Source organism: Megalobrama amblycephala, linkage group LG1, assembly GCF_018812025.1.
Source record: "Megalobrama amblycephala isolate DHTTF-2021 linkage group LG1, ASM1881202v1, whole genome shotgun sequence".
In the NCBI taxonomy this organism is placed as follows: Eukaryota; Metazoa; Chordata; class Actinopteri; order Cypriniformes; family Xenocyprididae; genus Megalobrama; species Megalobrama amblycephala.
Window position 1 is genome coordinate 58,911,241 of NC_063044.1, and position 26,966 is coordinate 58,938,206.

The following is a 26,966-nucleotide window of genomic DNA, read 5'->3' on the forward strand; positions in this document are numbered from 1 at the left end:
TGTCACATCTCATTTTAACCCAGAGCACGAAACATCTGCAGACATCTGTTCATCTTTCATGCTTTGTTCTTCAAGATATAAGCCTCCTCTTCCTCTTGACATGTACTATTATTAAAAAGAAGGGCAGCAGCCATGTCCTACCGACCAGATCCAATTTTAAAGGGCACGGACTGAAGAAACGTGCCACAGGGGGGGCCTGTCTCTGTGCCGAGTGTTATGCTAATCGACCACACTGCTTGAAGTGGTGTAAATGTACTGGTATAGGAGAAATGACAGAGAAATAAACAGGAAAAAGAACCAAACCTTGAAGAGTCTGTCGTTATTTATTCTCCTTATTCTTCTCATAATGTTCCAAATCTGTATGTTGTCATTTCATTCATGAAACTCAATTTTGTGAAAGATATTTTTCACACAACAACAGTTCATAGTGACAAAGCTCACAAAATAAATAAATAAATAAACCTAAAGGTATCACATAGGAAGTCTGTTTGACTTGTATGGCTTTTGAAGTCGCACAATAGCTTTGTGTGAGAAACAGAGCCATTTTAAATCAAACATAACAATATGACGCCTATGGCACAGGTTTGACGTCATGACCTATTGCTAAAAGACACTTAAAAACCAATGATGTTTGATGTTATTGACGTCAAACCTTCACTATTCACAGTCAAATTAATTCACACTCTGAGACATTAGCTAGAGAGTGTATTGTGTTACTGATAGGCTTTGCAATGTGGTCTGGATCAGTTCATCCATACACATCCTCTGTCACGTCAGAACAGACTCCAGCTTTCCATTACCTCCCCTCGACTCTGATCAAAGATCAATCACTGGCCGTGGCTCTTAAAAACAAAGGGTTCTAAAAGGGGGTTTTCATAGAGATGCCATTTTGGTTATTTTCAGTGAACAATTCTTAAAAGAACCATTTCTTTTTTGCAGTGTGAATAACATTTTAATAATTTAAAGAACTTTTAGGTTCCTTTTTCCATTATAAAGTTTCCATAGATGTTAAAGGTTCTTCATGGGATCATATGCCAATAAAGAACCTTTATTTTTAAGAGAAAGCAAGGAACCTCAATGTACCATCTATCTAATAAAGAGACAAAAATCCCCAAAATAAATGACAAAATAAACAAAACCAAAATTAAGACATTATGCAACAAGTATTTTTTTATGTCCCACACTTTATGTGAACAAGTATGCAGCTGGGCTATATATGTAACTGCTGAACTATGTCACACTGAGACCTATTTTCTGCTAGAGCTTTTCCCCAAAAGAAAATCACTCCTTTAATACAACATTAGCAGCCCATGATTACTGCTCGCACAGACGACCATGGAAACCACTGGCTGCCATGGAAACTACAAGTTGATCGGAGAACATCAGTCATGTGGAAAAAGTTGGTCGATTCGAACGGGTTCTTTTGGATGGGGAAAAAAAAACTATTTTGTAAGCAAAACAGTAAAAAGCAGTTGTCATGGTATTGCTGGATTATCATGGATGTTCAAACACTGATAATAAAATCTGAAACCAAGTATTGCAAAAAAAAAAAAAAAAAAATTCTGATGAATTAATATGCATTTCAGTTTTCCTTACTTTTTCTTTTATACAAATTTCAGAACACATGACAGCCTAATGCAAATCACACTCCTTGTGCATTTTCACTGTCAAGGAAGTAATGAACGATGTGAAGAGGCATGTCTTTTTCTGTTTTCAGATTGTTTGAACCTAATTCAGGGCTTTTACTTTTATTTAGCACTTAAGGGCTCAGAATTGCCTTTGTTTAAGCAGATGAATTGCTTCAAATAATAACTTTGAATAGAGGTTTATTGTAATTTACCTGCCACCATTTACCAACTACTCAAGCTGAAATCACTAAAACTTAATATGATAAATGTGTTAGATCATTCGCCATATCACATACCATTAAATGGGAAAGTACTGCTGTAACATCTGCAAATGTACACATTCATTAATCAAATCTTTCTGAATATAACATTTATATGCATCCTGCATAAACTGCAGTCTGTACTGACCGGTACGACAATGAGAGGCTCCTTGTCCATGATGTCCAAGGGGTCATGCTGACTCACAACATCCTCAGCAAAACTATTTCTTCAGAAAGAGAAGAAACTCCACACACCTTTAAACAGACACGTCATCTTTACCACATATATACTGTACAAACACACCTGATCTAAAGAGAGAAAGAAAGCAGTACTGGATAGATGGACGATGCCAGCTTTCTGAATCCAAGGGAACAAAAAGATGGATTGCTGAACAAACAGGCTAAACTGCCTAAATGCACCAATTTACAAGGGAAAAAAATCGACAGGAAAGGGAGTGGTGAAGGAGGGTGTGGAACATTTCCAACAGGTCAAATGAGAACTAAAAAGACTGAAAGAGTCTCACACACTGATTAATTGCCAAAGTACAGCATGAGAGGTTATTGCTTCTGCTTTTGCCTGCCTAAATCAGTTTGTAATGCAGAAAGAACTCAAATAAGATCAGTGCAGCCACAGGTGGAGCAAGAACTTATTTTTAAGTTTAATAAAATAAGTTTATTAATTGACATGATGTTTTCATGAAGAACCTTTAACATTCATGGAACATTTCTCTTGCACAAAAGGTTCCTTATAGTGGGAAAAGGTTATAATTAAAATATTCTTCACGCTAAGGAAAAAAAAAATTATTTTAAGAACTGTTCAATGAAAGGTTTTTGAGGGAACCCCAAATGGTTCTTTTATTGCACTGCTACAAAACCCCTCTTTTAGAACCTTTATTTTAAAGAGTGCAAGTTCTGTCAAATTATATATTTATCTTCATTTTAGAATAGCATGGTGAAAAAAGTGCAATTGATGTTGTTACCATTTTCGTTCATTTCTATAAATCACCTAATAATTATATTAATAAATATTAGATGAAAAACTTAAAAATTACAGTTGAAATAAAATTAAAATAAAGATAAAATACAAAACAGAGTGAATACTAAAATACTGAAATAGAAATGTTAAAGCTAAATGGTTAATTAAAAATATTAAAGGTGCCCTAGAATTAAAAATTGAATTTATCTTGGCATAGTTAAATAACAAGAGTTCAGTACATGGAAATGACATACAGTGAGTCTCAAACTCCATTGCTTTCCTCCTTCTTATATAAATCTCATTTGTTTAAAAGACCTCAGAGGAACAGGCGAATCTCAACATAACACCGACTGTTACGTAACAGTCGGGATCATTAATATGTACGCCCCCAATATTTGCATATGCCAGCTCATGTTCAAGGCATTACACAAGGGCAGCCAGTATTTAACGTCTGGATCTGTGCACAGCTGGATCATCAGACTAGGTAAGCAAGCAAGAACAATAGCGAAAAATGGCAGATGGAGCAATAATAACTGACATGATCCATGATAACATGATATTTTTAGTGATATTTGTAAATTGTCTTTCTAAATGTTTCGTTAGCATGTTGCTAATGTACTGTTAAATGTGGTTAAAGTTACCATCGTTTCTTACTGTATTCATGGAGACAAGACTGTCGTTATTTTCATTTTTTAAACACTTGCAGTCTGTATAATTCATAAACACAACTTCATTCTTTATAAATCTCTCCAACAGTGTGTAATGTTAGCTTTAGCCACGGAGCACTATCAAACTCATTCAGAATCAAATGTAAACATCCAAATAAATACCATACTTACGCGATTAGACATGCTGTATGACGAACACTTTGTAAAGATCCATTTTGAGGGTTATATTAGCTGTGTGAACTTTGTTTATAATGTTTAAGGCAAGCGCGAGCTCTGTGGGCAGAGAGCACGAGAATTTAAAGGGGCCGCGCAGCATGAATCGGCGCATATTTAATGATGCCCCAAAATAGGCAGTTAAAAAAATGAATTAAAAAAATCTATGGGGTATTTTGAACTGAAACTTCACAGACACATTCAGGGGACACCTTAGACTTATATTACATCTTTTGAAAACATGTTCTATGGCACCTTTAATAAATATAAAATAATAATGTAATACTGAGTGCAATGAGTTAAAAAAAAAATAAATATAGAACTTCATGGTATGGTTTTCAGACAGCACCTGCCATTTATCTTGCATAAGTAATATGAAATCATTTGTGTACTTTTCCCAGAAATTTATTCCAGAAGTACCAGAAAAGCAGTTTAGAAAATAAAAAGTAACTATATATAGTATCTATAGTTGAACTTATTTGCAGTAAGACCAGAGTAACCACAGGTTGAAAAAAACAAAAAAACATGGCTGATGGTTTGATCAATGTAACAATGATATCAAGCAGCTGTGGTATTTGATTTGAAAAATCATAGCTTAAACAGCTTTAAAAGCCACAACTGCTAGTTGTAATAAAAATGAACCTTATTCCCTCACACCCATGAGTATAGATCTATATCTTTTCATCTTTTTCACTAACAACAGTCTTGTGGCTAATGTCAAATTATTTATGCTGTTGACTCTATAAAAGGTTCAAAGTGTGTTCTAGCTCTTAAAGACAGCAAGGATGATGCACAGATCACAGCAAAGCAGGTCTCTTACAACAAGCAGATACACGTAAGAGATAATGTATGGCCATTACTGATGATAAATCCCAACATAGTGATCAGGACTCTAGTGCAAAGAGGAAATGTCTGTTTGGTCTTTTAGACTATCTGACTGTACACAATCACAATCAGCTTTTTACATGGCTACTCATCAAATAAATAAATAAATGTTCTCACTTTATATTAGGTGGCCTTACTATGTACTTACATAAAAAAAATAAGTAAAATGTACTTATTTTGTTCATTTTGTATTGCAATATGATTTTGTATTGTATTGTGCTGCTATTGAGGTGGATACAGGTTAGGGACAGGATTGGTGGGTAGGTTTAAGGGTGGGTCAAGGTGTATGGGAAGGGTCAACAGTGTAATTATAAATGTAATTACAGATGTAATTACATGCAGGTATTTTTTTTAAAACATAAGTACAATGTAAAAACATGTATGTACACGATAAGTGCATTGTATCAAATGATTAATTTAAATGTAAGTACATAGTAGTTAGGGACACCTAAGATAAAGTGGGACCAATTAAAGGTTTCTCGGATAAGCGGTCAGTTATACAGTGTTGCCATGGTCAACGGTCATTATTCAGAAATTATTCACAACTGACAAATCAAAATCAAGCATTCCAGAGAGGCTCTTCTCCATGAAGGTATAGAAGTCTATTTACACTAAGGGCAAATAGTCAACCTTGTTGCCTAAGTTGATTTTCACTAACTCTGCCTGCACTGGTCACTTTTAGTTCAAATAACATTTTACTTCTATGTACTAAATTGCATCTATCAGTATTTGCACCTCGTGTAAACCAGACACTATGTGTTGCTATTTATGATGCACACATTATCTATCACTATTTACACACAGTGCACACAGCATCTACCTTTTTCACAGTGTAAATAGCCATTGCCAAAAGTTGCAAGTTGTTCAGAAAGTCTTTAATTTGTTTTGGAAGTCTTATCTGTCATTACACATAAGTTTATTGATTATGGTGGGGACTTTCCTTATACTTGTTTATATTGAGCTAATAATGTTTCCTATACTGTAATTCTACCCCTGCACATCGCACAAACCTTTCAAGATATACATTAAGACTTATTTTTAAATTAAGATTATTTGGTATGTTTATTAATCTTTTTGCCTTGTAGGGACCATTGGACCATTAATTTTGCAATTAAAGGATTAGCTCACTTTCAAATGATTTACTCACCCTCAAGCCATCCTAGGTGTATATGACTTTATTCTTTCTGATGAACATAATCAGAGATATTTTAATAAATATCCTGACCAGTGGCGTAACTATGTTTTAAAAGTGGGTGGGACAGGAATGTGTGTGGTGGTGGGGGGTGTATTGTAATTGTATCATTACAATAATAAATGCACAACATTTATTGACTTATTTCATGTTTAATATGATATTTCGCCCTTACGTCTACGATAATACAATATATAGTTAGACTCAAGAGTATTTAAATTAGCCAATAAATACGTGGATCCGCACTTAATGTTATATTGTCCTGTTGGACTAGTGGCAGAATTTTTGTTCAGCGTCCCAGAGGTTCTGGGTTCTAATCCGCCCTCACGTAATTTTTTTTTTTTCTCATTAAAACCAAAAATGTTCATTGTATATCAAGAGCAGGGACACGTTTTATGTGCATTTTGTTTTGTGATTTCACCGGAACGAATAGAGCCTTCAGCCGATAGATTGAAGTGCTCGTCCGTGGGAAAACTGCGCAATGTGCACGAGCGCCAAGATCACCAGATCACCTATTATTTAACACAAATGAACGAACTGCTAATCAACTAGAGATGTTTCTTTTGTATTAGTATACATCCGTGCCACGAGAAGTTTCAAAAAGTGGTGGGGACAATATCGGCCCTGGCAAAAAGTGGTGGGGACATGTCCCACCCGCAAATTACGCCTATGATCCTGACGCATCCGAGCTTTATAATGGCAGTGAACAGGGGTCATGAGTATGAGCTGAAGAAACTGCATCCATCCACATCCATCCATCATAAACATACTCCACATGGCTCCAGGGGGTTAATAAAGGCCCTCTGAAGTGAAGCGATGCGTTTGTGTAAAAAAAAAATCCATATTTTACAGGTTATGAAGTAAAATATCTAGCTACCGCCAGACCACCTTGAATGTTGCTTCTCCCGAATTTTGTTAATAAAACATCATTTATGATGGATGGATGTGGATGGAGACACTTTCTTCAGCTCATACTCGTGACCCCTGTTCACTGCCATTAAAAAGCTTGGATGCGTCAGGATATTTAATAATATTAGGCTCGAGGGTGAGTAAAGCTTGGGGGCGTTCACATTTTCATTTGAAAGTGAACTAATCCTTTAATGAGCATGTTAAACCTTTTCCATTATCGGCAGAATGTTATAAATGGCTTAAGAATTTAACTGATTGGCACAGCTAGATTTTTGCCCATTATCCCAATTTCGCCCCAGCATGTAAACAGCTTAACCTGCGCTATTTTGTTTGGCTTATAGAAATCCACATTTGTGGTATGTAACAGGAAGGCATCCATACTACAGTTTTAAGAAGATCAAACCAGAGTGAGAATTTCACTGTAGAAGAAAGAAAGAAAAAATATCGTACAGTACGTCTCTTTCTTGACTCAAAAAAATTACAAAATGTATTCCTATCTTGTGCAGCCAAAAGGGGAAGTGGTACTGTAATAGATACTGCAAACATGAAAATAGAGTATGAGTGTGTACAAGTTTCCTGCTGACATTTTGTTTTTTTAATGCTATAACATCACAGCTCACATAATAAGTAGAATACTCAGAGTAGAATACATTTTGACATCACCACCAGGAAAGAACCAGAATTTAAAAAAAAATATTTTTAAATGCAGATTTCTTGCATTGCCGGGCTTTTTGCATGTGAACCGGTAAAACAGGTGATTTCAATAAACTGATAATTTGTAGTTATCATCAGTGTATTGGTGTGCATGTAAATATGCTCAATATGTGGGTTTCCATATGATAGGCAAAATTTTCCCACACACACGAGCCCAGACATTCTTATTGCTCAATTTCTTATAAAAACCCAGCAATCCTGAAAAGTGGTTATGAACAACTAACACACACTACAGCATCAGTTTTAAGTGAGGGATAAATAGTGCTAATTTTTACACTATGCTGTCATCACAACAGAAATATGTCCATCCTCAATCTGACGATCAATCTAATGTATATATATATATATATATATATATATATATATATATATATATATATATATATACTCATAATGTGGAGTCACAGTCCTCTCTTATCAGTTTGCAAATGTCAGTGGACACACAAACACACTGTGTGAGTGCACATTCAAATCCATGTGCTGGTGAGATCCTAATGACAGAAGGTGCTCACATGCACATACACGAATTCACTGGAGCGAGATATCTGTGCTTATTGATATAATCTAACACTCTGTTTCATAATGATGGAAGCAGGCAAATCCATTGCCACTGTCTGCATGCTGACCACAGCCAAAACTCGTTGACACACACACACAAAGATACTCAAATGTAAAACATACTCTGTGCAAAACTTAACTAACAGATTTATCTTGTAGCTAAGGTCAGTGTAACATTTCTATGACATGTTTTTTTTTTACTATTTATCACTATATTAATATTCACTATAAAATGTTTTAAAAAAATCAGTGCCCTGAAGAAAAGATGTTAACACACAACATTGCGCTTCAACATGCAAAACAAAAACATGATGAATGGAGAGAAAGAAGGAAAAACAAAGTAAAGCAAAATGAAAGGATGTGTTCACAATCTACCACAACAGACTAAACAAAAACAACAAGGCAGGGCAACAAGAGAAAACAAAAAAACAGAAAAACAAACAAAAGTAAAATACAGAGATGTAACTACAAGCCACTACTACAAAGAAAATGAACATATGGTGAACGGCATGAAGACAAAACAAAGAAATAAAGACGAACTAAGGCAAAATAAAGGGCCACCAATACAGATAAAATGAACATACGGTGATCGGCACGAAGACAAAACAATCTCAAAAACATGTCCTCAGGCAAAAACATGTCTCAGTTTGCATATGTCTCACAAGTCACAAAAAGTCAACAGAGCCTGACACTGAAACAACACCATTAACAGTGATCTATGAGTGTGGCATCAGCTGTCAGTCAAATCCATCCAGGTCCTGACCTTTTTTTTTTTTTTTTTTTGCCAACCAGGTGTGGGAGGTGAAAATCAAGCAGGGTGAAAGAAAAACATGAAGCAGCGAAGGTAAGAAAAGAGAGAGTGGATGAAGAGGAGATAAATAAAGGTCAAGGCAAGTCTGGTACTTACAGGCTTAAGTTTCTGTTTCAAGCTCATGGTGGCATTCTCTGAGACAGACACACAGAGCACTGACACAGGGAAACACCGCCCTTCCACGCTCACTCGCTTTTTCCTCATGGACACAAACACACACACACATACTGATAAAGGTGTGGAATGGAGGACAGTCATCCTATTTGCATAAAGATTAGACTGCGTAGACAAAATATGGATGTGACACAGGCATTACAAAAGATACATTTCACACACAGACTTTATTTTGCTTTATTTTGTGCTCTGAAACTCATTTTGTATTAGTTTTTTCCCTTTTTTTAATAATTTTATTATTAAAGCATGTTCTAGTGTAAAAAGTAAGAGTAATATAATGGAAATCTCAATTTTAATGTAGAACTTGTAATTTTGTAAAGAAAGTGAATTGGTTGAAATGGGTTTACATGATGTTCATGTATTGAACTGTGACACTGTAACTACACTTTATATGTTTGGCACTGATATTCTGAGAGGCACAATGTCAATGTATTTGCCCTGTGGCGTGCTTATGTCACATGCATATTAACCCTTACAAGTAATATTAGAGCAATTATTAGAGCAATTATGCTGCATTGCTTCTTGATTTCAGGAAAACTGGAACCTGATTTTTCCGGTCTTTCCAGATTTTTTTCATACACTAGCATTTAAAATTTTGGGGTCAGTAAGACTTTTTTTTTTGTAAAAAAAGAAGTGAACACTTTTATTCGGCAAGGAAACATTAACTTGATCAAAAGTGGCCGTAAAAAAGATTTCCATTTCAAATAAATGCTGTTATCTTCTATTCATCATAGAATCCTAAAAAAGAATCATGGTTTCCATAAACAAATTAAGCAGCTGTTTTTAACATTGAAGTAAAAAAAAAAACTATCACCGTTTCCATTAAAATATTAAGCAGTTTTTACTGTTTTTAACATTGATAATAATAACAAGTGTTTAAACACCAAATCAGCACATTGCAATGATTTCCGAATGATCATGTGACACTTCAGACTGGAGTAATGATGATGAAAATTCAGCTTTGCATCAGAGAAAAAATAATAATTTTAAAATATAGTGAAACAGAAAATAATATTTCACTGTTTTTGATTGTATTTTTGATCAAATAAATGCAGCCTTGATGAGCATACTTTTGAGACTTCTTTCAAAAACATATAAAAGAAAAACCTTACATTGGGAGGATAGACAGGAAAGAACGGGAATGGAGAGAAGGAAGCAGGACCGAGAAAAGACCTTAAAGGGATAGTTCACTTAAAAATGTAAATTTTCCTATAATTTACTCACCCTCAAGTCATCATAGGTGTATAGGTCTTTCTTCTTTCAGCCAAAAACTGTCGGAGTTATATTAATAAATATCCTGGCTCTTCCAAGCTTTATAATAATGAGAGTGAAGCCCAAAAAAAGCGCATCCATCCATTGTAAAAGTAATCTACATGGCTCCAGGGGCTTAATAAAGGCCCTCTGAAGCGAAGAGGTGCTATTTGTGAGAAAAATATCCATATTTATAACTTTAATAACTATAATAACTGGCTTCCGACCACAACCGTAAGTTTAGTTCCGGCGGAAGAGTGACCTCTGACACATGACGTATTGACAAACACCCAAGTGCAGAGGATAGAGCAACAAAACACCTTTCACAATTTAGAAGTCTAAAAAAGAATTTTTAAAGAGAAATGTTGAAAGGAGCTTGAGTTTGTTGCCCAGTCCTATTTGTTCAAACCTAAAGAGGCGTCTACTCTCACCTAAGCTTATGCTAAAATCCTACATCATGCGCTGGAACTCGACTCTCTCGTGAACATGTGGACGGACTTTAATGAAAGACAGTGATTACATTTATAAAGTTATAATTATGGATATTTTTCTTAAAAAAATGCATTGCTTCGCTTCAGGCCTTTATTAACCCCCTGGAGCCTTATGGATTACTTTTATGATGGATGGATGCACTTTTTTGGGCATTAAAATATTGGTTACCATTCACTCCCATTATAAAGCTTGGAAGAGGCAGGATATTTTTTAATATACAGTGGGTACGGAAAGTATTCAGACCCCCTTAAATTTTTCACTCTTTGTTATATTGCAGCCATTTGCTAAAATCATTTAAGTTCATTTTTATTCCTCATTAATGTACACACAGCACCCCATATTGACAGAAAAACACAATTGTTGACATTTTTGCAGATGTATTAAAAAAGAAAAATATCACATGGTCCTAAGTATTCAGACCCTTTGCTGTGACACTCATATATTTAACTCAGGTGCTGTCCATTTCTTCTGATCATCCTTGAGATGGTTCTACACCTTCATTTGAGTCCAGCTGTGTTTGATTATACTGATTGGACTTGATTAGGAAAGCCACACACCTGTCTATATAAGACCTTACAGCTCACAGTGCATGTCAGAGCAAATGAGAATCATGAGGTCAAAGGAACTGCCTGAAGAGCTCAGAGACAGATTTGTGGCAAGGCACAGATCTGGCCAAGGTTACAAAAAAAATTTCTGCTGCACTTAAGGTTCCTAAGAGCACAGTGGCCTCCATAATCCTTAAATGAAGATGTTTGGGACGACCAGAACCCTTCCTAGAGCTGGCCGTCTGGCCAAACTGAACTATCGGGGGAGAAGAGCCTTGGTGAGAGAGGTAAAGAAGAACCCAAAGATCACTGTGGCTGAGCTCCAGAGATGCAGTCGGGAGATGGGAGAAAGTTGTAGAAAGTCAACCATCACTGTAGCCCTCCACCAGTCAGGCTTTATGGCAGAGTGGCAGACAATGACCCTAAGCACACAGCTAAAATAACGAAGGAGTGGCTTCACAACAACTCTGTGACTGTTCTTGAATGGCCCAGCCAGAGCCCTGACTTAAACCCAATTGAGCATCTCTGGAGAGACCTAAAAATGGCTGTCCACCAACGTTTACCATCCAACCTGACAGAACTGGAGAGGATCTGCAAGGAGGAATGGCAGAGGATCCCCAAATCCAGGTGTGAAAAACTTGTTGCATCTTTCCCAAAAAGACTCATGGCTGTATTAGATCAAAAGGGTGCTTCTACTAAATACTGAGCAAAGGGTCTGAATACTTTTTTAATAAATCTGCAAAAATGTCAACAATTCTGTGTTTTTCTGTCAATATGGGGTGCTGTGTGTACATTAATGAGGAAAAAAAATGAACTTAAATGATTTTAGCAAATGGCTGCAATATAACAAAGAGTGAAAAATTTAAGGGGGTCTGAATACTTTCCGTACCCACTGTAACTCTGACTGTTTTTGGTTGAAAGAAGAAAGTCATACACACCTAGGATGGCTTGAGGATGAGTATATTATGGGATAATTTTCATTTTTGGGTGAACTATCCCTTTAAGCCAGGACTTGAACTTAGATTGCCCAAGGCTGTGCCATATGTCAGAGCTGCCCACAAGTCTATGACTCCAGCTGAGTACAGAACTTTTCCATGACCTCTCTAATATATATATATATATTTTTTCTGTGATTGTCGGACCTTACGAAATTCATGATCATATTTCATTCAAAGGTTAATGCTCCTCACATGCGGACCAGTCAACTAAAAACAGCAGAGCTGGTCACATAACTAGGTACGTCATGTTATATAGACAAATCAATAGCAACAAAGATCAATGCAGATGATCATTTCCCTTCTTGCTCAGTGTCAAATCGAAGTCCAATTATCAAGCCAGGAATTGCCTGTTACAGTTCTACCTCAGGACGTAATGCCAAACACAGTACGCACATATGCCTTAATACCATAATATCAAGCAAATGCTCAGCTGGTCATACACAAGCTTCACACTATTTACATACATTGGCATTAGTGAACATGCACACAATGTATTAAAAGAATGGCAAAATGCAAAAAAGGTTCATGTCAGGGTTAGGTTTAGGAATAGGGGATAGAAATGAGCTAAACATGCAAACAATAGAAGTTGTGTTATAAAAAAATGATGTGAATATTAAAAAGAAAATGACACAGAAAGAGAAAGAGTGAGCAACAGTGAGACAGAAAGAGAGAGTGAGAGAGTAGGTAGAGAGGGCCAGAGAAAGACAGTATGTTTGCATGCACACTTTTGACAGATGTGTGTGTGCGAGTAGAGAAACAGACAGTCAGTGTCTCTTTGGCCCCTGCTGTCACTGCCCTCTACTTCCATTAGCCCTAGAAGCCAAGGTCACCAGCAGAGAGCAACCACACACACACACACACACACACGGTCATCCACACACGGGTCATGCTCACGCAAATTAAAATGCTCTTAATATTTTCAAAATACAGTTGAAACAACAGCAGGGTCAACATATATGAGGTCAAATGTCATTCCAAACCTGTATGACTTTCTATCTTCAGTGGAACAAAAAAGATTGAGAGATTTTGAGAAATATTTCAGTGTTTTTTTTGTTGTTTTTTTTGTCCATACAATGGAAGTCAATGGTCACCAAAACTGTTTGGTTACCAACATTCTTCAAAATATCTTCTGTGTTCCAAAAGAGTTTGGAATGAGTAAATGATGACAGAATTACTGACACTAAATAATAGTGAAACTCAAATTTATCAAGATAGTTACAAGTGGAGGCTTAATGAAAAATGCAATAAAGAACTGTATTATTAGACAATTAGGAAGAAGGGGGGAAAACGTTCAGTTCACCTGTTGGAATGTGTCATATGCTGTATTAAAAACTAATACAGACACTCACACAGACTTTATGATTGGAATGTGCAAGCTGGCAGTAGATTTGTCAGCATGATTGATTTTTCCACTGGTAGGGCAACACAAAGTCTCCCACATGTGTCCTAGGGAGAGACGTCACCAATACAATCTCTTTCTCTCTGTCATTTTCACTGTCTTTCCTTGATTCTTCTTCTTTCTCTGCTGTACTGCACCCCTTTTAAGTACTTTGCACTCTTTATCTCTAAACTTTTAAGACAATCTTTCAAGTTTTTATATAAACCATGGCACGAGGAGCCCACACAATCTTTGCAGTCATTATGTGAAACATAACATAAAGTAACTTGAACACATGAGCATGTATTCCAGTATACGCAGTACAATAATCACACATAAAACACAAGGGTAGGAAAAGTGTGTCAGTGTGTGTCCGTTCCCTACACAACAGCCCAATAAGCACTGCCCACATCAGCACAGGACTCAGTGGTCCCCTGTAAATAGGTCACTAACTGCTTGTGTGGAGATGTTACAAAATAGTAAATCATCTAGATGATGTCATCAAATGTTTCACTGGCTGAAGAGGATGGGTGAAAGCTTTTGTGATGTCAACTAGTGCAACTTGTGCAGACTGGTGTGTATATAGTCTTTGCATCTTTTTAAATGTATATTTTCACAGAACTTTAACTGGAATGACAGTCAATGTAATACATTGAATGAAATTAAATCTGTAAGGCCTGTAAATCCATCAAATGTCAAGACTCTTAAAATTTCAGATAAGGTTTTGTCAAGCTATCATCAGTTTGTCTTGACAATTTTTATTTTTTTTTCTAGTTTAAAATGACTTCACTCAATTTAGTCACTTACATGTTACATTGCAGTTACATTAAATTATTAGAATTTTAATTCAATTAACTCTACATAGACAAATAATTTAAAACCGTGCAGAAAGAATTTTGAATGCAAAATAGATAGAGAGATTAGGTTACAGTATGTTCAATAAATTCATATATTAAAACTTTTACTCATCTGCCATAATAATGTTTTTATTTTTATTTGTGAACCTTTGCCAGCTAATATTAACTATCTTTCAAACGTTTAGGGTCAGTAAGTTAAAGAAATTAACTTAATTTAATTAAATAATTAAGTTAATTAAGAAATTATTTTATTCTGCAAGGATGCATTACATTTACCATAAGTGACTGTAAAGACATTTACATTGTTACAAAATATTTCTTTTTTAAACAAATGCTGTTCTTTTGATCGTTCTATTTATCAAAGCATCCTGAAAAAAATGTGATCACAAAAATATGAACAAAAAAATATTAAATATTAAAAACAACCGTTTTCAACTTTTAAAGTTGAAACCTCAGATTTGCCATCAAAGAAATGAAGACTTCAGATGCAAAAGCCTCTGAGTGCCATCTGAAATTTTCTTCTAAAATGAGCATTTTTATCAAGCTCGTATGTTTATGTTCCGTTATTTCACTTTAATGGCAATGAAAATGACATATTAATTGCCATTAAAGTGAAATTACTGAACCTAAACATACAAGCTTGATAAAAATGCTCATTTTAGAAGAAAATTTCAGATGGCACTCAGAGGCTTTTGCATCAGAAGTCTTCAAATATATTCAAAACATATTCAAATAGACAACCGTTATTCTAAATTGTAATAATATTTCACAATATTACTGTTTTACTATATTGTTGATCAAATAAATTCAGCTAAAAGAGCAAGAGACTTTCAAAAACAGTATAAAATCTTACCCAATGCAAACTTTCAAACAGTGGAGTATATATGTGACCCTGGTCCACAAAACCAGTCATAAGGGTCAATTTAAAAAAAAATTGAGATTTATACATCATCTGAAAGCTGAATAAATAAGCAACTATTTGAAGATCTGGGATCTGAGGGTGCATAAAAAATCAAAATATTGAGAAAATCTCCTTTTAAAGTTGTCCAAATGAAGTCCTTAGCGATGCATATCCATTCACAAAAATACTTTTTTTATATATTAACGGTAGGAAATTTACAAAATATCTTCAAGGAACATGGTCTTTACTTAATATCCTAATGATTTTGGCATAAAAGAAAAATCAATAATTTTGACCTATACAATGTATTGTTGGCTATTGCTACAAATATACGATATATGATAACTGCAATTAATTTGATTAGTTAATTGACATATTGCACAAACAATTTCATTAGAATATAACATTATAATTATTTATAATTATATAAATAAATTATATATAAATTATAATTGATTATAATTGTAACTTGATTGACAGCCCTAATTTTCATGTTACTGAGGTTTCTACAATCTACAATTACTTGGCTATTTTTTTTTTAATTACAGCATGTGTATAGCAACAATACCATAAGGGTATAAATAAATCAAATGGCAAAATCACTAGGCCTCACTAAGGAAGCAGAAAGAAGAGGAACATATGACTGAATCAGTCAAGAATAAATTTGCATGAAAATATGCATTGCTGAGCTGTCAAGTACTTTTTCATATTACCTGCGTGACTTGAGTGACCTTTTCTGAGACGTTCTGTGTGCGGTCTTTAATCTTGCTGGGCGCTATGATCTCGATCTCTGTGGGGGAAGGAGGTCTGAGGCGGTCCGAGCCGAAGGATATTGTCACTTGAGGGATGCGGCCAATGGTGCGGTGCCGCATCAAATCAGAGTCTGAGGTGGAGTTTAAGTTACTGGGCTTCAGATCTGAGAAAGAAATATCACACCCAATGGTCAGTTTTCATCACAGTAGTCAAAAACAATTGAAAAAAAAAAAAAAAAAACATCACAGGGTTCGATTAAAACAATATCATGCCATGTGACTTGCACTTCCATCCTGTATGCATCTGCCAGTTACATTGCTGGTTATGTCACTGTTTGAGCATGCAATGATGAAAACCTCTTATTATAGACTTATGAGTCATTGGGACACCTGTATAGTGACAAAATAAACTCTTTAGAGTTTGCGCACACACATGCAGAGCGTCAGGCGCGTCAGGGGTGGCTGAGGGTAATCACAGTCGCACAAAAGCATTGATTAGGACTACAGCTACAGAAATAGGCCGCCACATGTGCCCATCTCACCAGGGAACCAGGTCTTATTCTGGACTTCCAAAGACTTGAACGATACAATTTAAAATGTTCGAATGGGCTGGTTTGTTATGCTCATTATGCTTTGTGCTGCTTTTTGGATTTGTTCCATAAACTCCATTAGAAAACCATACTAGCTCATTTTTATCAAATCAAATGCTACTTCTATTTTAAGCTAATTGCTTTTGACTTATGTAGTCAAGAACACATTCAAATATATAATAATTAATTTCTATTGAAAGCATGTCCTGTGTGTACTCAGTCAATGGTACACCTGTTTAATGCTAATGGAAGAGTTTAATCACAGCTAAGAGACGGGAGAGCTGATCAAACAAGGCTGCATGAAGTAATAAGCTGAAAAGCATCTGTTCCACTCAATCTCCGCTCATTTCTGACATATAAATTCTCAGACATATGACATATGATTTAAAAAGACAGTCACACTGCCCAGTAAGTCAAACCAAAGAAACAAACCTCTCTCACACTTCCTCTGTCGTATACACTATCTGCCAATAAAACTGCAGTCCAAGAATAAAGACAATAATGTTTTCAACTTTGGCATTTTCTCCACTGTAAAAGCCTGTTATAGGAAACAGTTTCACACTGGTAAACATACTGACACAGTGGCTTTGGAATACTACACATTTTGCACCATACTGCAAAGTGGAATTATGGAAGCTGGTTTCCATCACTGTGGGGGGAAAAAAAGGTAATTCTCACTTTAAATCTCACAATCAGACTTTAGTTTTACTCTTAAGTTCATATCTTCCAATGAATTGCAAGTTTATATCTCACAATATGACATATCTATCATAGTGATTTTTATTTATTATCACAATTTATCATTTATAACTAATTTTCTATTTTAATATATTTTAAAATTTAATTCCTGTGATGGCAAAATTAAATTTCAGCATCATTACTCCAGTCTTCAGTGTCACATGATCCTTCAGAAATCAGCCTAATTTGATGATTTGATGCTCAAGAAACATTTCCGATTGTTATCAATATTCAATATCAATAACAAAACAACAAAAGTGCATAAAAAAGTGACTTCATGTCCTAAATATTTACACTTTACTTATAATAAACATCTGCCAAGAATCAAACAATATTTTATGTTAAGCCCTTACTTTATAATGGATTTCTATTGGGGAAAATGTGCTTTGTGTTTTATTATAGCATCATCCTTTTGCTTGTAGACAAACTAAGAGATTGGATTTTGTGTTTGTTCCTTTTCATAAAAAAAAAAAAAAACACAATGTAAATATACCTTTCTTTGTGAATTAAGGCTTTGTTTGCAGTAAATGTTTATTAAATGAAATTGGGTTCTCCTTGGTCATTTTAGTACATTAAGCCATGTTAAGCATTTTATATCCCCATTTTGTCACATCTGATGATCTAGAACAAATGCGAATGAGTTTTAGAGACATTCAAGAGAATATAATAGCTATAATGACTATTACTGGGTAAACACAGAATCATAACTGAAATAAAATTACAGTCAAACCAAAATTTATTCAGACACCTTGAACATTTCATTCATTTATACAGTTTATTCACTATAGTTTAAAAAAATGGTAATAAAATATGACAAGATCTCAGAGTTAAACTGTGTCAGAAAAAAATAATCTTAATTATGTCAGATAACACTTGAGAAAAACCTGGTCATGTCAAAGTGTCTGAATAATTTTTGATTGCAAATTTTTATCAGTTTTACTGGTAGTCCACTGTATGAATAAGTTTTGGGTATAATATGTCACAGTTTACTTTATTTTGCTATCCTTCAATATCAAAAAAATATATCTAGTGTCTGAATAATTTTTGGTTTGACTGTATTTCTAAATAAATTTCTTTTAACTGTGATATGTGATATCATCTTTATATTTTCAATCAACCGGCAAACCACACAGAGACAGGATGTTATTCCGACATTGGATTCAAAATTGCCTTGATGACCTTCAAATACTGTCTGATAAGGTGGAAATAATACTGCAATTAAAAACACTCATACCGCTACACTGGTCCCTAATGCCGTCGATGTCATGCAGCGAGGATGCCCGACGCAGACTGTGTATGCTCTCTCTGGAGTGGCTGTGTTTGAGAGGTGGTCCACTGGGCTCTAGCCGGTCTGAGGGCCGTGAGAGTGGGGATGAGAAGCCACATGAGGAGGGGGTCTGCTGAATCAAGGCCTGGGTCTCTGATTTCAAGCAGCTGTCTGGAGACATCTGGAGGTCTTTCAGAGCCACCTCCTCATGAGAGGGCTGCAGGACACACAGAGGGAAGCTGTAATCACATGTCTGTGCGATTATGAACTTATGTTTTGTATTTGCATGCATGTACCTGTAGGTAGTCTACCACCACGCCCTCAAAGTGGTCCTTAGGGAGGGACGGCTGCCGTTTGACACGGAGAGAGGGCATTCTAAGCCTCATCTTGCGTCTCTGACCTGATAAAGAAACACAAGCTTTTTTTTTTTTTTTGCTCAAAGATCAGAGGTCATAACTGGTGAGAAATGAGTTCTGAAGTCTGGTAGGTCCTTTTAATAATATCTGACAAATCTGAGTACAGTGTGTGATAATGATGAGATCTCTTTTAAAACCTGTAAAGCAGGAGAAGACCCAGTTTTCTCTCATTTAAATACATTTAATACACTAGATTAATATGGTGTGGAACTGGGCTGGTAACTAAAAGATTACTGCTCACTTGAAATAAATGTAGTGTAAGTTTCTTTGGATAAAAGACTTTGATAAATGTCAAATTTGTTAGATAACTAAATATAATCATCATTATCATCATCATTTCTTTTTATTATATATATATATATATATATATATATATATATATATATATATATATATATATATATATTTTAAATATTTATTATAATATAATATATTTTATTATATAATATATTATATTATATATTATATAATATAATATTATATATTATATTATATAATATAAAATATTACAATATATTATTATTTATTATTAATATATATATATATATATATATATATATATATATATATATATATATATATATATATATATATATATATAATTATTTTAGTTTTATATGATTTAATGATAATTGTTTTATTAATATTAATACTAAAAATATTATTGTTTAATATTACTATTTAATAATAATAGTATATATATATTTAAAAACATAAATAAAATAATTTCAAATATTATATACTTTAAATCCTACATTACATACTATAACGTTAAATATTTTTATATTAATAATTACAATGAAAAAATATTTTTAATAATTTTATTTAACTTTTATTTGTCAACATATAATATAATTAAATAATGATAATAATTCACATTCTTTTATTTCTTTTATATCAATTGTTGTATATGCATGTTTATCAATAATATTGCAATTTTATTTGTCAACATATAATATAATTAAATATATTTATAATAATTTACATATATAAAAACAAATAAAAGTAGTTTAATCAATTTTTAACATAATATGGCAAATAAATATCTCATCGTGTCTAATATAAAAGTTAAATGCACCACTGAACAGAAATGATGATCCAGGCATTCACACGCACTTCTCATGTACATAAACACTGACACCAAAATCTGACACCATCTTCATCAAATGCTGCCTCTAGCTACACCTACACACCAACCGTCACACCAAGCACAGCAGTCAATGTGTTTACCTTATAAGGCTGTTACAGAAAGGGCATAATCTCTGCACACACAGAGAAAGGGGGGACACGCACCTGCCTGTAGCCAGCTGTGTGTCATCCGCTGTTTAATGCCACCTTTTTTCATAGATGGGTCTAAAAGCTCTTGAAAGTTTAGGATGAACATGATTACGACTCCTTCCTCATTCTTTACTGGAACGACATCAACTAAACAAGGCCTACACGCTCCTGAAAGGCCAAGAGAGAGAGACAGGAGAGAAAGAGAATTAATGTAGTTAACAGGGATGTCAGCAAGCAGAGATGTTTGAGTACAAAATACAGCAGAAATGTAGTTTAGTTTTCATGAAGAGCTGTTATAAATACCAGTGTGAGGGCTGTGAGTAGTCCAAAACACACTCACACTTACACAAACACACAATAAGACACCCACACACAGGTGCTGCCGTTCGGGGGGTTTGAAGTCCATGACTTTGAGGAAACATAAATCTAAAAAAATCGGGGAGACCATGGAGGACTGTAACACATTCTTTCACTGTCTTAAAACTTTGATATAATGTTCTTATATTCGTTGACTTTTAATTAAAGTAGTTTATAAATCTACAACTCATACCTAAAATGTGCAAATTAATTTCAAGTTTAAAGAGTGCTGTTATTACCCCACCACAGGCAGCATTAATAGAAATAAAATAAAATGTTATGCCATTCCATGTTTATAACATTGATAATAATAAGAAATGTTTCTTGAGCAGCAAATCAGAGTTCTGAAGGATCATGTGAGACTAAAGAGCTGAAAATTCAGCTTTACTTACATTGAATAATTACATATATCAGGAATAAATTATATTTTACAATAAATTAAAACTTGATCCTAGAGAATTAATTAACAACAGAACGATCTTGAATCTCCCTCTTCTGACAAAAACACTTAAAAAGTCAGTATCCTCACAACTATGTTCCTTCCTGGAGTGAAGATTTGAAGATTTCAGGTCAGGATTTAGAACACATCATAGTACTGAGACTGTTCTCATTAGAGTTATAAAGTTGACACTATTCTTTTAAATAGACTTGAAAATTAAGTTGGCATTAATGGAACTGCATAAGCATGGTTCAAATCGTACTTATCTGACTGTTTTCAATTTGTAGCAGTAAATGAAGAGGTATCATATCGATCACAAATTCAGTATGGAGTACTGCAAGGCTCAATACTAGGACCATTGCTCTTCATCCTGTATATGCTACCCTTGGCATATCTCATTAGTTTCCTTGGGATAGGGCATCAGTTTTCACTGTTACGCTGATGATATTAATTCTTTGCAGCCTGATGAAACATGCTAATTCAACTAACAGAATGCATAGTTGATATAAAAATTTAATGACTAGTAATTTCCTACCAATAAATTCAGGAAAAAAAAGGGGTTTTAATTATTGGACCAAAAATCTCTGCACGATATTACCTAGAATACTGTCGTCAGTTAGGAACCTGGATGTGTTATTTGATAGCATTGTTTCATTTGAAAGCCACATTTCTAGCATTTGTAAAACCACATCTTTTCAGCTTAAATATCTCTAAATTACTACACATGCTCTCAGTGTCAAATGCAGAGAAGTAAATTCATGCATTCACGACCTCAAGGCTAGATTATTGTAATGCCTTACTGGGTTGTTGCCCTGCATGCTTAATAAACAGACTCAATCAATCAGTATGACCAGTCAACACTGCATACATTTTAAAATTTGCTGATTACTTATAAAACATTGAATGGTTTAGCTCCTCAGTACTTGAGCGAGCTCCTATCACATTTTAGTCCTTCACGTTCACATTAAACCTAGCATACACGTAACACACTATCACACTTCTATAATTCAAATAGGCTAATTTAAAGGATTATTATAAATAAGGTCAACCAGAACCAGGAACACTTCCCATAACATCCGATGTACTTGCCATCTACACTTATATTAGTCTCTCTGTTTCATCCTTATCACAAGGTTACCGTAGTCAGTTGGATTCAGACCAGATGGTAGACCTGCACCAAGAGACGACCACAACGCACCACTGAATGTCACCAGAGACCACAACAACTAGACTAGAGACAGACCGACCACCTATGAGGACCATCTATGAAGACCATACTTGTGATGCAGCCTGGAATCATAATCACACTATGTTCATTCATTTGGCCAGAGGAGAACTGGTCCCTCGATTGAGCCTGGCTTCTCCCAAGGTTTTTTTTCTCTATTCTGTCACCTGATGGAGTTTCTTGCCACTGTCGCCTCTGGCTTTCTTAGTTGGGGAGACTAAATATTCAGCAATATTATTGATCTGACTGCACTGACCCTATCGGATGAGAACTGAACTGTATGATGACACCAATGGTTTCTCTAGTAAACATTGATGAACTTATTTATTGAACAAAACTGAACTGATAATGACCATTTACTGTTGTCTTTTTAGAGCTGCTTTACAGCAGAATTGAAGTCTTTTCGCATCACTGAATCATTATTTTCCTGTTTATCATTGTAAAGCTGCTTGAAACAATCTGCATTATATAAAACACTATATAAAGAAGGTGACTTGACTTGACTTAAAGGTGCCCTCAAATGAAAAATTTAATTTATCTTGGCATAGTCAAATAACAAGAGTTCAGTACATGGAAATGACATACAGTAAGTCTCAAACTCCATTGTGTCCTCCTTCTTATATAAATCTCATTTGTTTAAAAGACCTCCGAAGAACAGGCGAATCTCAACATAACACCGACTGTTACATAACAGTCTGGATCATTAATATGTACGCCCCCAATATTTGCATATGCCAGCTCATGTTCAAGGCATTAGACAAGGGCAGCCAGTATTAACGTCTGGATCTGTGCACTGCTGAATCATCAGACTAGGTAAGCAAGCAAGAAAAATAGCGAAAAATGGCAGATGGAGCAATAATAACTGACAAGATCCATGATTACATGATATTTTTAGTGATATTTGTAAATTGTCTTTATAAATGTTTCGTTAGCATGTTGCTAATGTACTGTTAAATGTGGTTAAAGTTACCATCGTTTCTTACTGTATTCATGGAGACAAGACTGTCGCTATTTTCATTATTAAACACTTGCAGTCTGTATAATTCATAAACACAACTTCATTCTTTATAAATCTCTCCAACAGTGTGTAATGTTAGCTTTAGCCACGGAGCACTATCAAACTCATTCAGAATCAAATGTAAACAATATAACAGTATACAATACTCACATAATCCGCCACATGCATGACGAACACTTTGTAAAGATCCATTTGAGGATTATATTAGCAGTGTAAACTTTGTTAAGGCACTGTTTAAGGCAAGCGCGAGCTCCGTGGGCGTGGAGCACGTGAATTAAAGCAAACACCAGGCATAGAGTAACAATGAATATTAAATAAAAATAACTCCTCTGTTAAAGCATAAACATATGAATCGGCTCATAAAAACCTTATCAGACCGCATCACAGAGCCATTATTTTATATTGTAATAAAATTTTTCTGTATGTTTCATATACCATGATGAGCTTGGCATCAGAAGTTTTTTTTCACATACCTGACTGAAAGCCTATAATGATGCCAGGTGAGAATGCCAAAATAGCCTCCTCGCACCGTGTTTCTTGGCAAAAGTGTAAAAAATAAAATTGTTATAAATGAAAGGTAGTCAGCATAATTTTTAATAAAAAAAAATAGTCTACTACCCAAAATTTTGAACACAGATTTAATATACTGGCCTTAAACTTAGTTTTTTGTTTTTTTAACCACGCATAAAGTTTATTCCTTCAAAACACAAACATGTACAACTGTTCCTCACATTCAGTTTGTGCTGAATACAGGTAACACTTGTGTCACACATTCAGGGAAAAAAGACACCTTCAGACTTATATTACATCTTTTTAAAAAAAAGTTCTAGGGCACCTTTAAAATAGAAAACAGTTATTTTACATTGTGATAAATTCAAAGTCAAATGAATGCAGCTTTGGTGGGCATCAGAGACTTCTTTCAAAAATATTACTGACCCCAAAATTTTAAATAATAGTGTAGATGAAAAACTTGAAAAACAGAATGTTTGGAATCTCAAATTAAAGAGAATCTGCTAAATCAGAACACCAGTTCTGTCATTCCACATCCGGTTCATGTATAAGTGATTTCACCCCTGAGGATCATTTCTAATTGGTTAAACTCCCTGGTCTCCAAACCTCTCAGACAATGCACAGATGCACTGCGAATATTTAGAGAGGTCACTTACATTTTGGCTAAGAGGCTTTAAAAATATATACACTCTCATATAGCATGAGAGAAATCAAAGCATCATGAGTTGTACTTTTAACCCAGACATGACGATGAGCAGAAAGGTAATAAAGGAGATAAATGATAGAGTGAAAAAAGGGCTTGATGCAAATCAAAGAAATAAGAACGCAGAGCAGAAAGGGAGAGTCACAGGAATGAGAAGGGAGTGATGGGAAGGAGGACAGAAAAACCAGAGAAAGAACACCATGATTAAAGTCAGCCAGACCCCCCTCAGCTCTTGACTAAAGCAGGCCATCAACCACTCTAAATATAGACCCTGCCCTCACACACACACACACACACACACACACACACACACACACAAAGGTGGGTGCTGTTCAGTCTCCAGCTCAACTGTGACACAGATCGAGATGCTGTATCAACTAAAATATGTGATGGATAAAAAGAACAGAGGGGCGGCGGCACATGTGAGCGTGTTCATGTCAGCATATGCGTGCATCTGAGCTCAGAGTGCATTAGTTTAGTGATAGGGGTGTGAGTCTCTGGAGTCCTGTTGTCATGGTAATGTTATCAGTGCACTGCTTCCCGGCCAAAGGAACACCTGTCTACTTTCAAGCTGAGCTACAATGAATGCACACACGCACAAACACTGGCGTAACGGTGTGCAGAGAGCCAGTGACTCCATTCATCTGTTCCTGGCTGAGGAGACTAAAGACATAAAGACAGAGTCGGTGGGATGGGTGGCTCTGTTAGACACACAGGCCCTCAGCTCGTCTCTGGACGATAACTATAACTCTAACACCAAGGACAATAACTATGACAGAACAGAACCATACCGCCAATCTAAACTTTTTGCTAATTGTCAATCATCAATGTAATTGCAGAATCCACAGAATCCATACTACAACTATAATGATAACTGCACAGAGAAACATTTCTTTTAGGACCAGTACTGTCAAAGATGATTGACAATTAGCAAACAGTTTGGATTGGCGGTTCTGTTCTGGGCAAGAACTCCCTGCCCATCCATGCAGCCTAGCATAGATAATAGCAGGTAGTGCAGTGATAACCAGCTTATAAGGTAAACAAAACAGAACCAACATAAATGTATTACAGATACCATTAACATTCTTAAAGGGTTAGTTCACCCAAAAATGAAATTTCTGTCATTAATTATTCTCTCTCATGTTGTTCCAAACCTGTAAGACCTTCGTTCATCTTCAGAACACAAATTAAGATATTTTTGTTGAAATCTGAGAGGTAAATGACTCGTCTATAGACAGCAATGAGACTGGCCCTATAGGTCATTTTTCAAGCACCTTATTACGACCTATATTTACGTTTTAAAGTCATGTTAAGATATTTTTGATGAAATCCGAGAGGTTAATGACTCGTCCACAGACAGCAATATAATCAACACTTTCAAGGTCCAGAAAGGTACTAAAGACAGCGTTAAAACAGTCGACGTGACTGCAGTGGTTCAACCTTAATTTTATGAAGCAGCGAGAATAGTTTTTGTGCGCAAAAACAAAACAAAAATAACAACTTTATTCAACAATATCTTCTCTTCTGTGTCATTCTCATAAACTGTCCTTAGTACCTTTCTGGACCTTGAAAGTGGTAGTTAAATCGCTGTCTATGGATAAGTAATATACCTCTCAGATTTCATCAAAAATATCTTAATTTGTGTTCTGAAGATGAACGAAGGTCTTATGAGTGTCCTGACTGTAGATGAGAGGAGGAGCTGGGGATGAAGGAGGGACTTTACTGTCACTTTTCATCAATTTGATTGCCTCCTTGCTGAATAAAAGTATTTCTTTAAAAAAAAGCCTTACTGACCCTAAACTTTTGAAAGTTAGTGTAGGTAAAGGGTTGACATGTACAGCTCTTTAAACTAAAATAGACTAAAAACTGGTTCAGGCTGGTCCAGATAATGCACATGCACACTAGAGTATTAGATGAAGACTCTATCAAAAAGGACATTGGCTCTTTTAATGAAAAGGCGGACATATTAAAGACATGGGGAAATTTGACCGTTTCCTTTCCTGTGTTGATGAGGGTATAATTAAAGTATATACACACACACACACACACACACACACACACACACACACACATGCACTGCTTCTGACGCTGGTGCTGCACCAGCTGTGAATTGAAGAACAATCTGAATAATGCTGACTAAAAGACGGAAAGGAGCCAAAGCCTACCGCTGTTTTCTTATGTGTTTTAAAGGGGACTGAGGAGAACATGAATTCAAGTACAAATTACAGAATTTTTTAAAAGAGGGCCTAGTGATGCCTCTGTT

At 35.2% G+C, this 26,966-nt stretch overlaps 1 protein-coding gene across 5 annotated transcripts in view; it reads right to left on the reverse strand.

Moving 5' to 3' along the window:
- The window catches only part of kcnh6a (potassium voltage-gated channel, subfamily H (eag-related), member 6a), a 45,236-nt gene that overhangs the window by 13,226 nt on the left and 5,044 nt on the right, over nt 1–26,966 (reverse strand). For all 5 annotated transcript variants that reach the window (XM_048204725.1, XM_048204742.1, XM_048204716.1 and 2 more), the window contains exons 3-6: nt 20,467–20,619; nt 19,054–19,157; nt 18,725–18,974; nt 16,124–16,326 (exon numbers count right to left, since the gene is read on the reverse strand). In XM_048204725.1, coding sequence (XP_048060682.1) covers nt 16,124–16,326; nt 18,725–18,974; nt 19,054–19,157; nt 20,467–20,619 — 710 coding nt within the window. The remainder of the gene's footprint in view (nt 1–16,123; nt 16,327–18,724; nt 18,975–19,053; nt 19,158–20,466; nt 20,620–26,966) is intronic.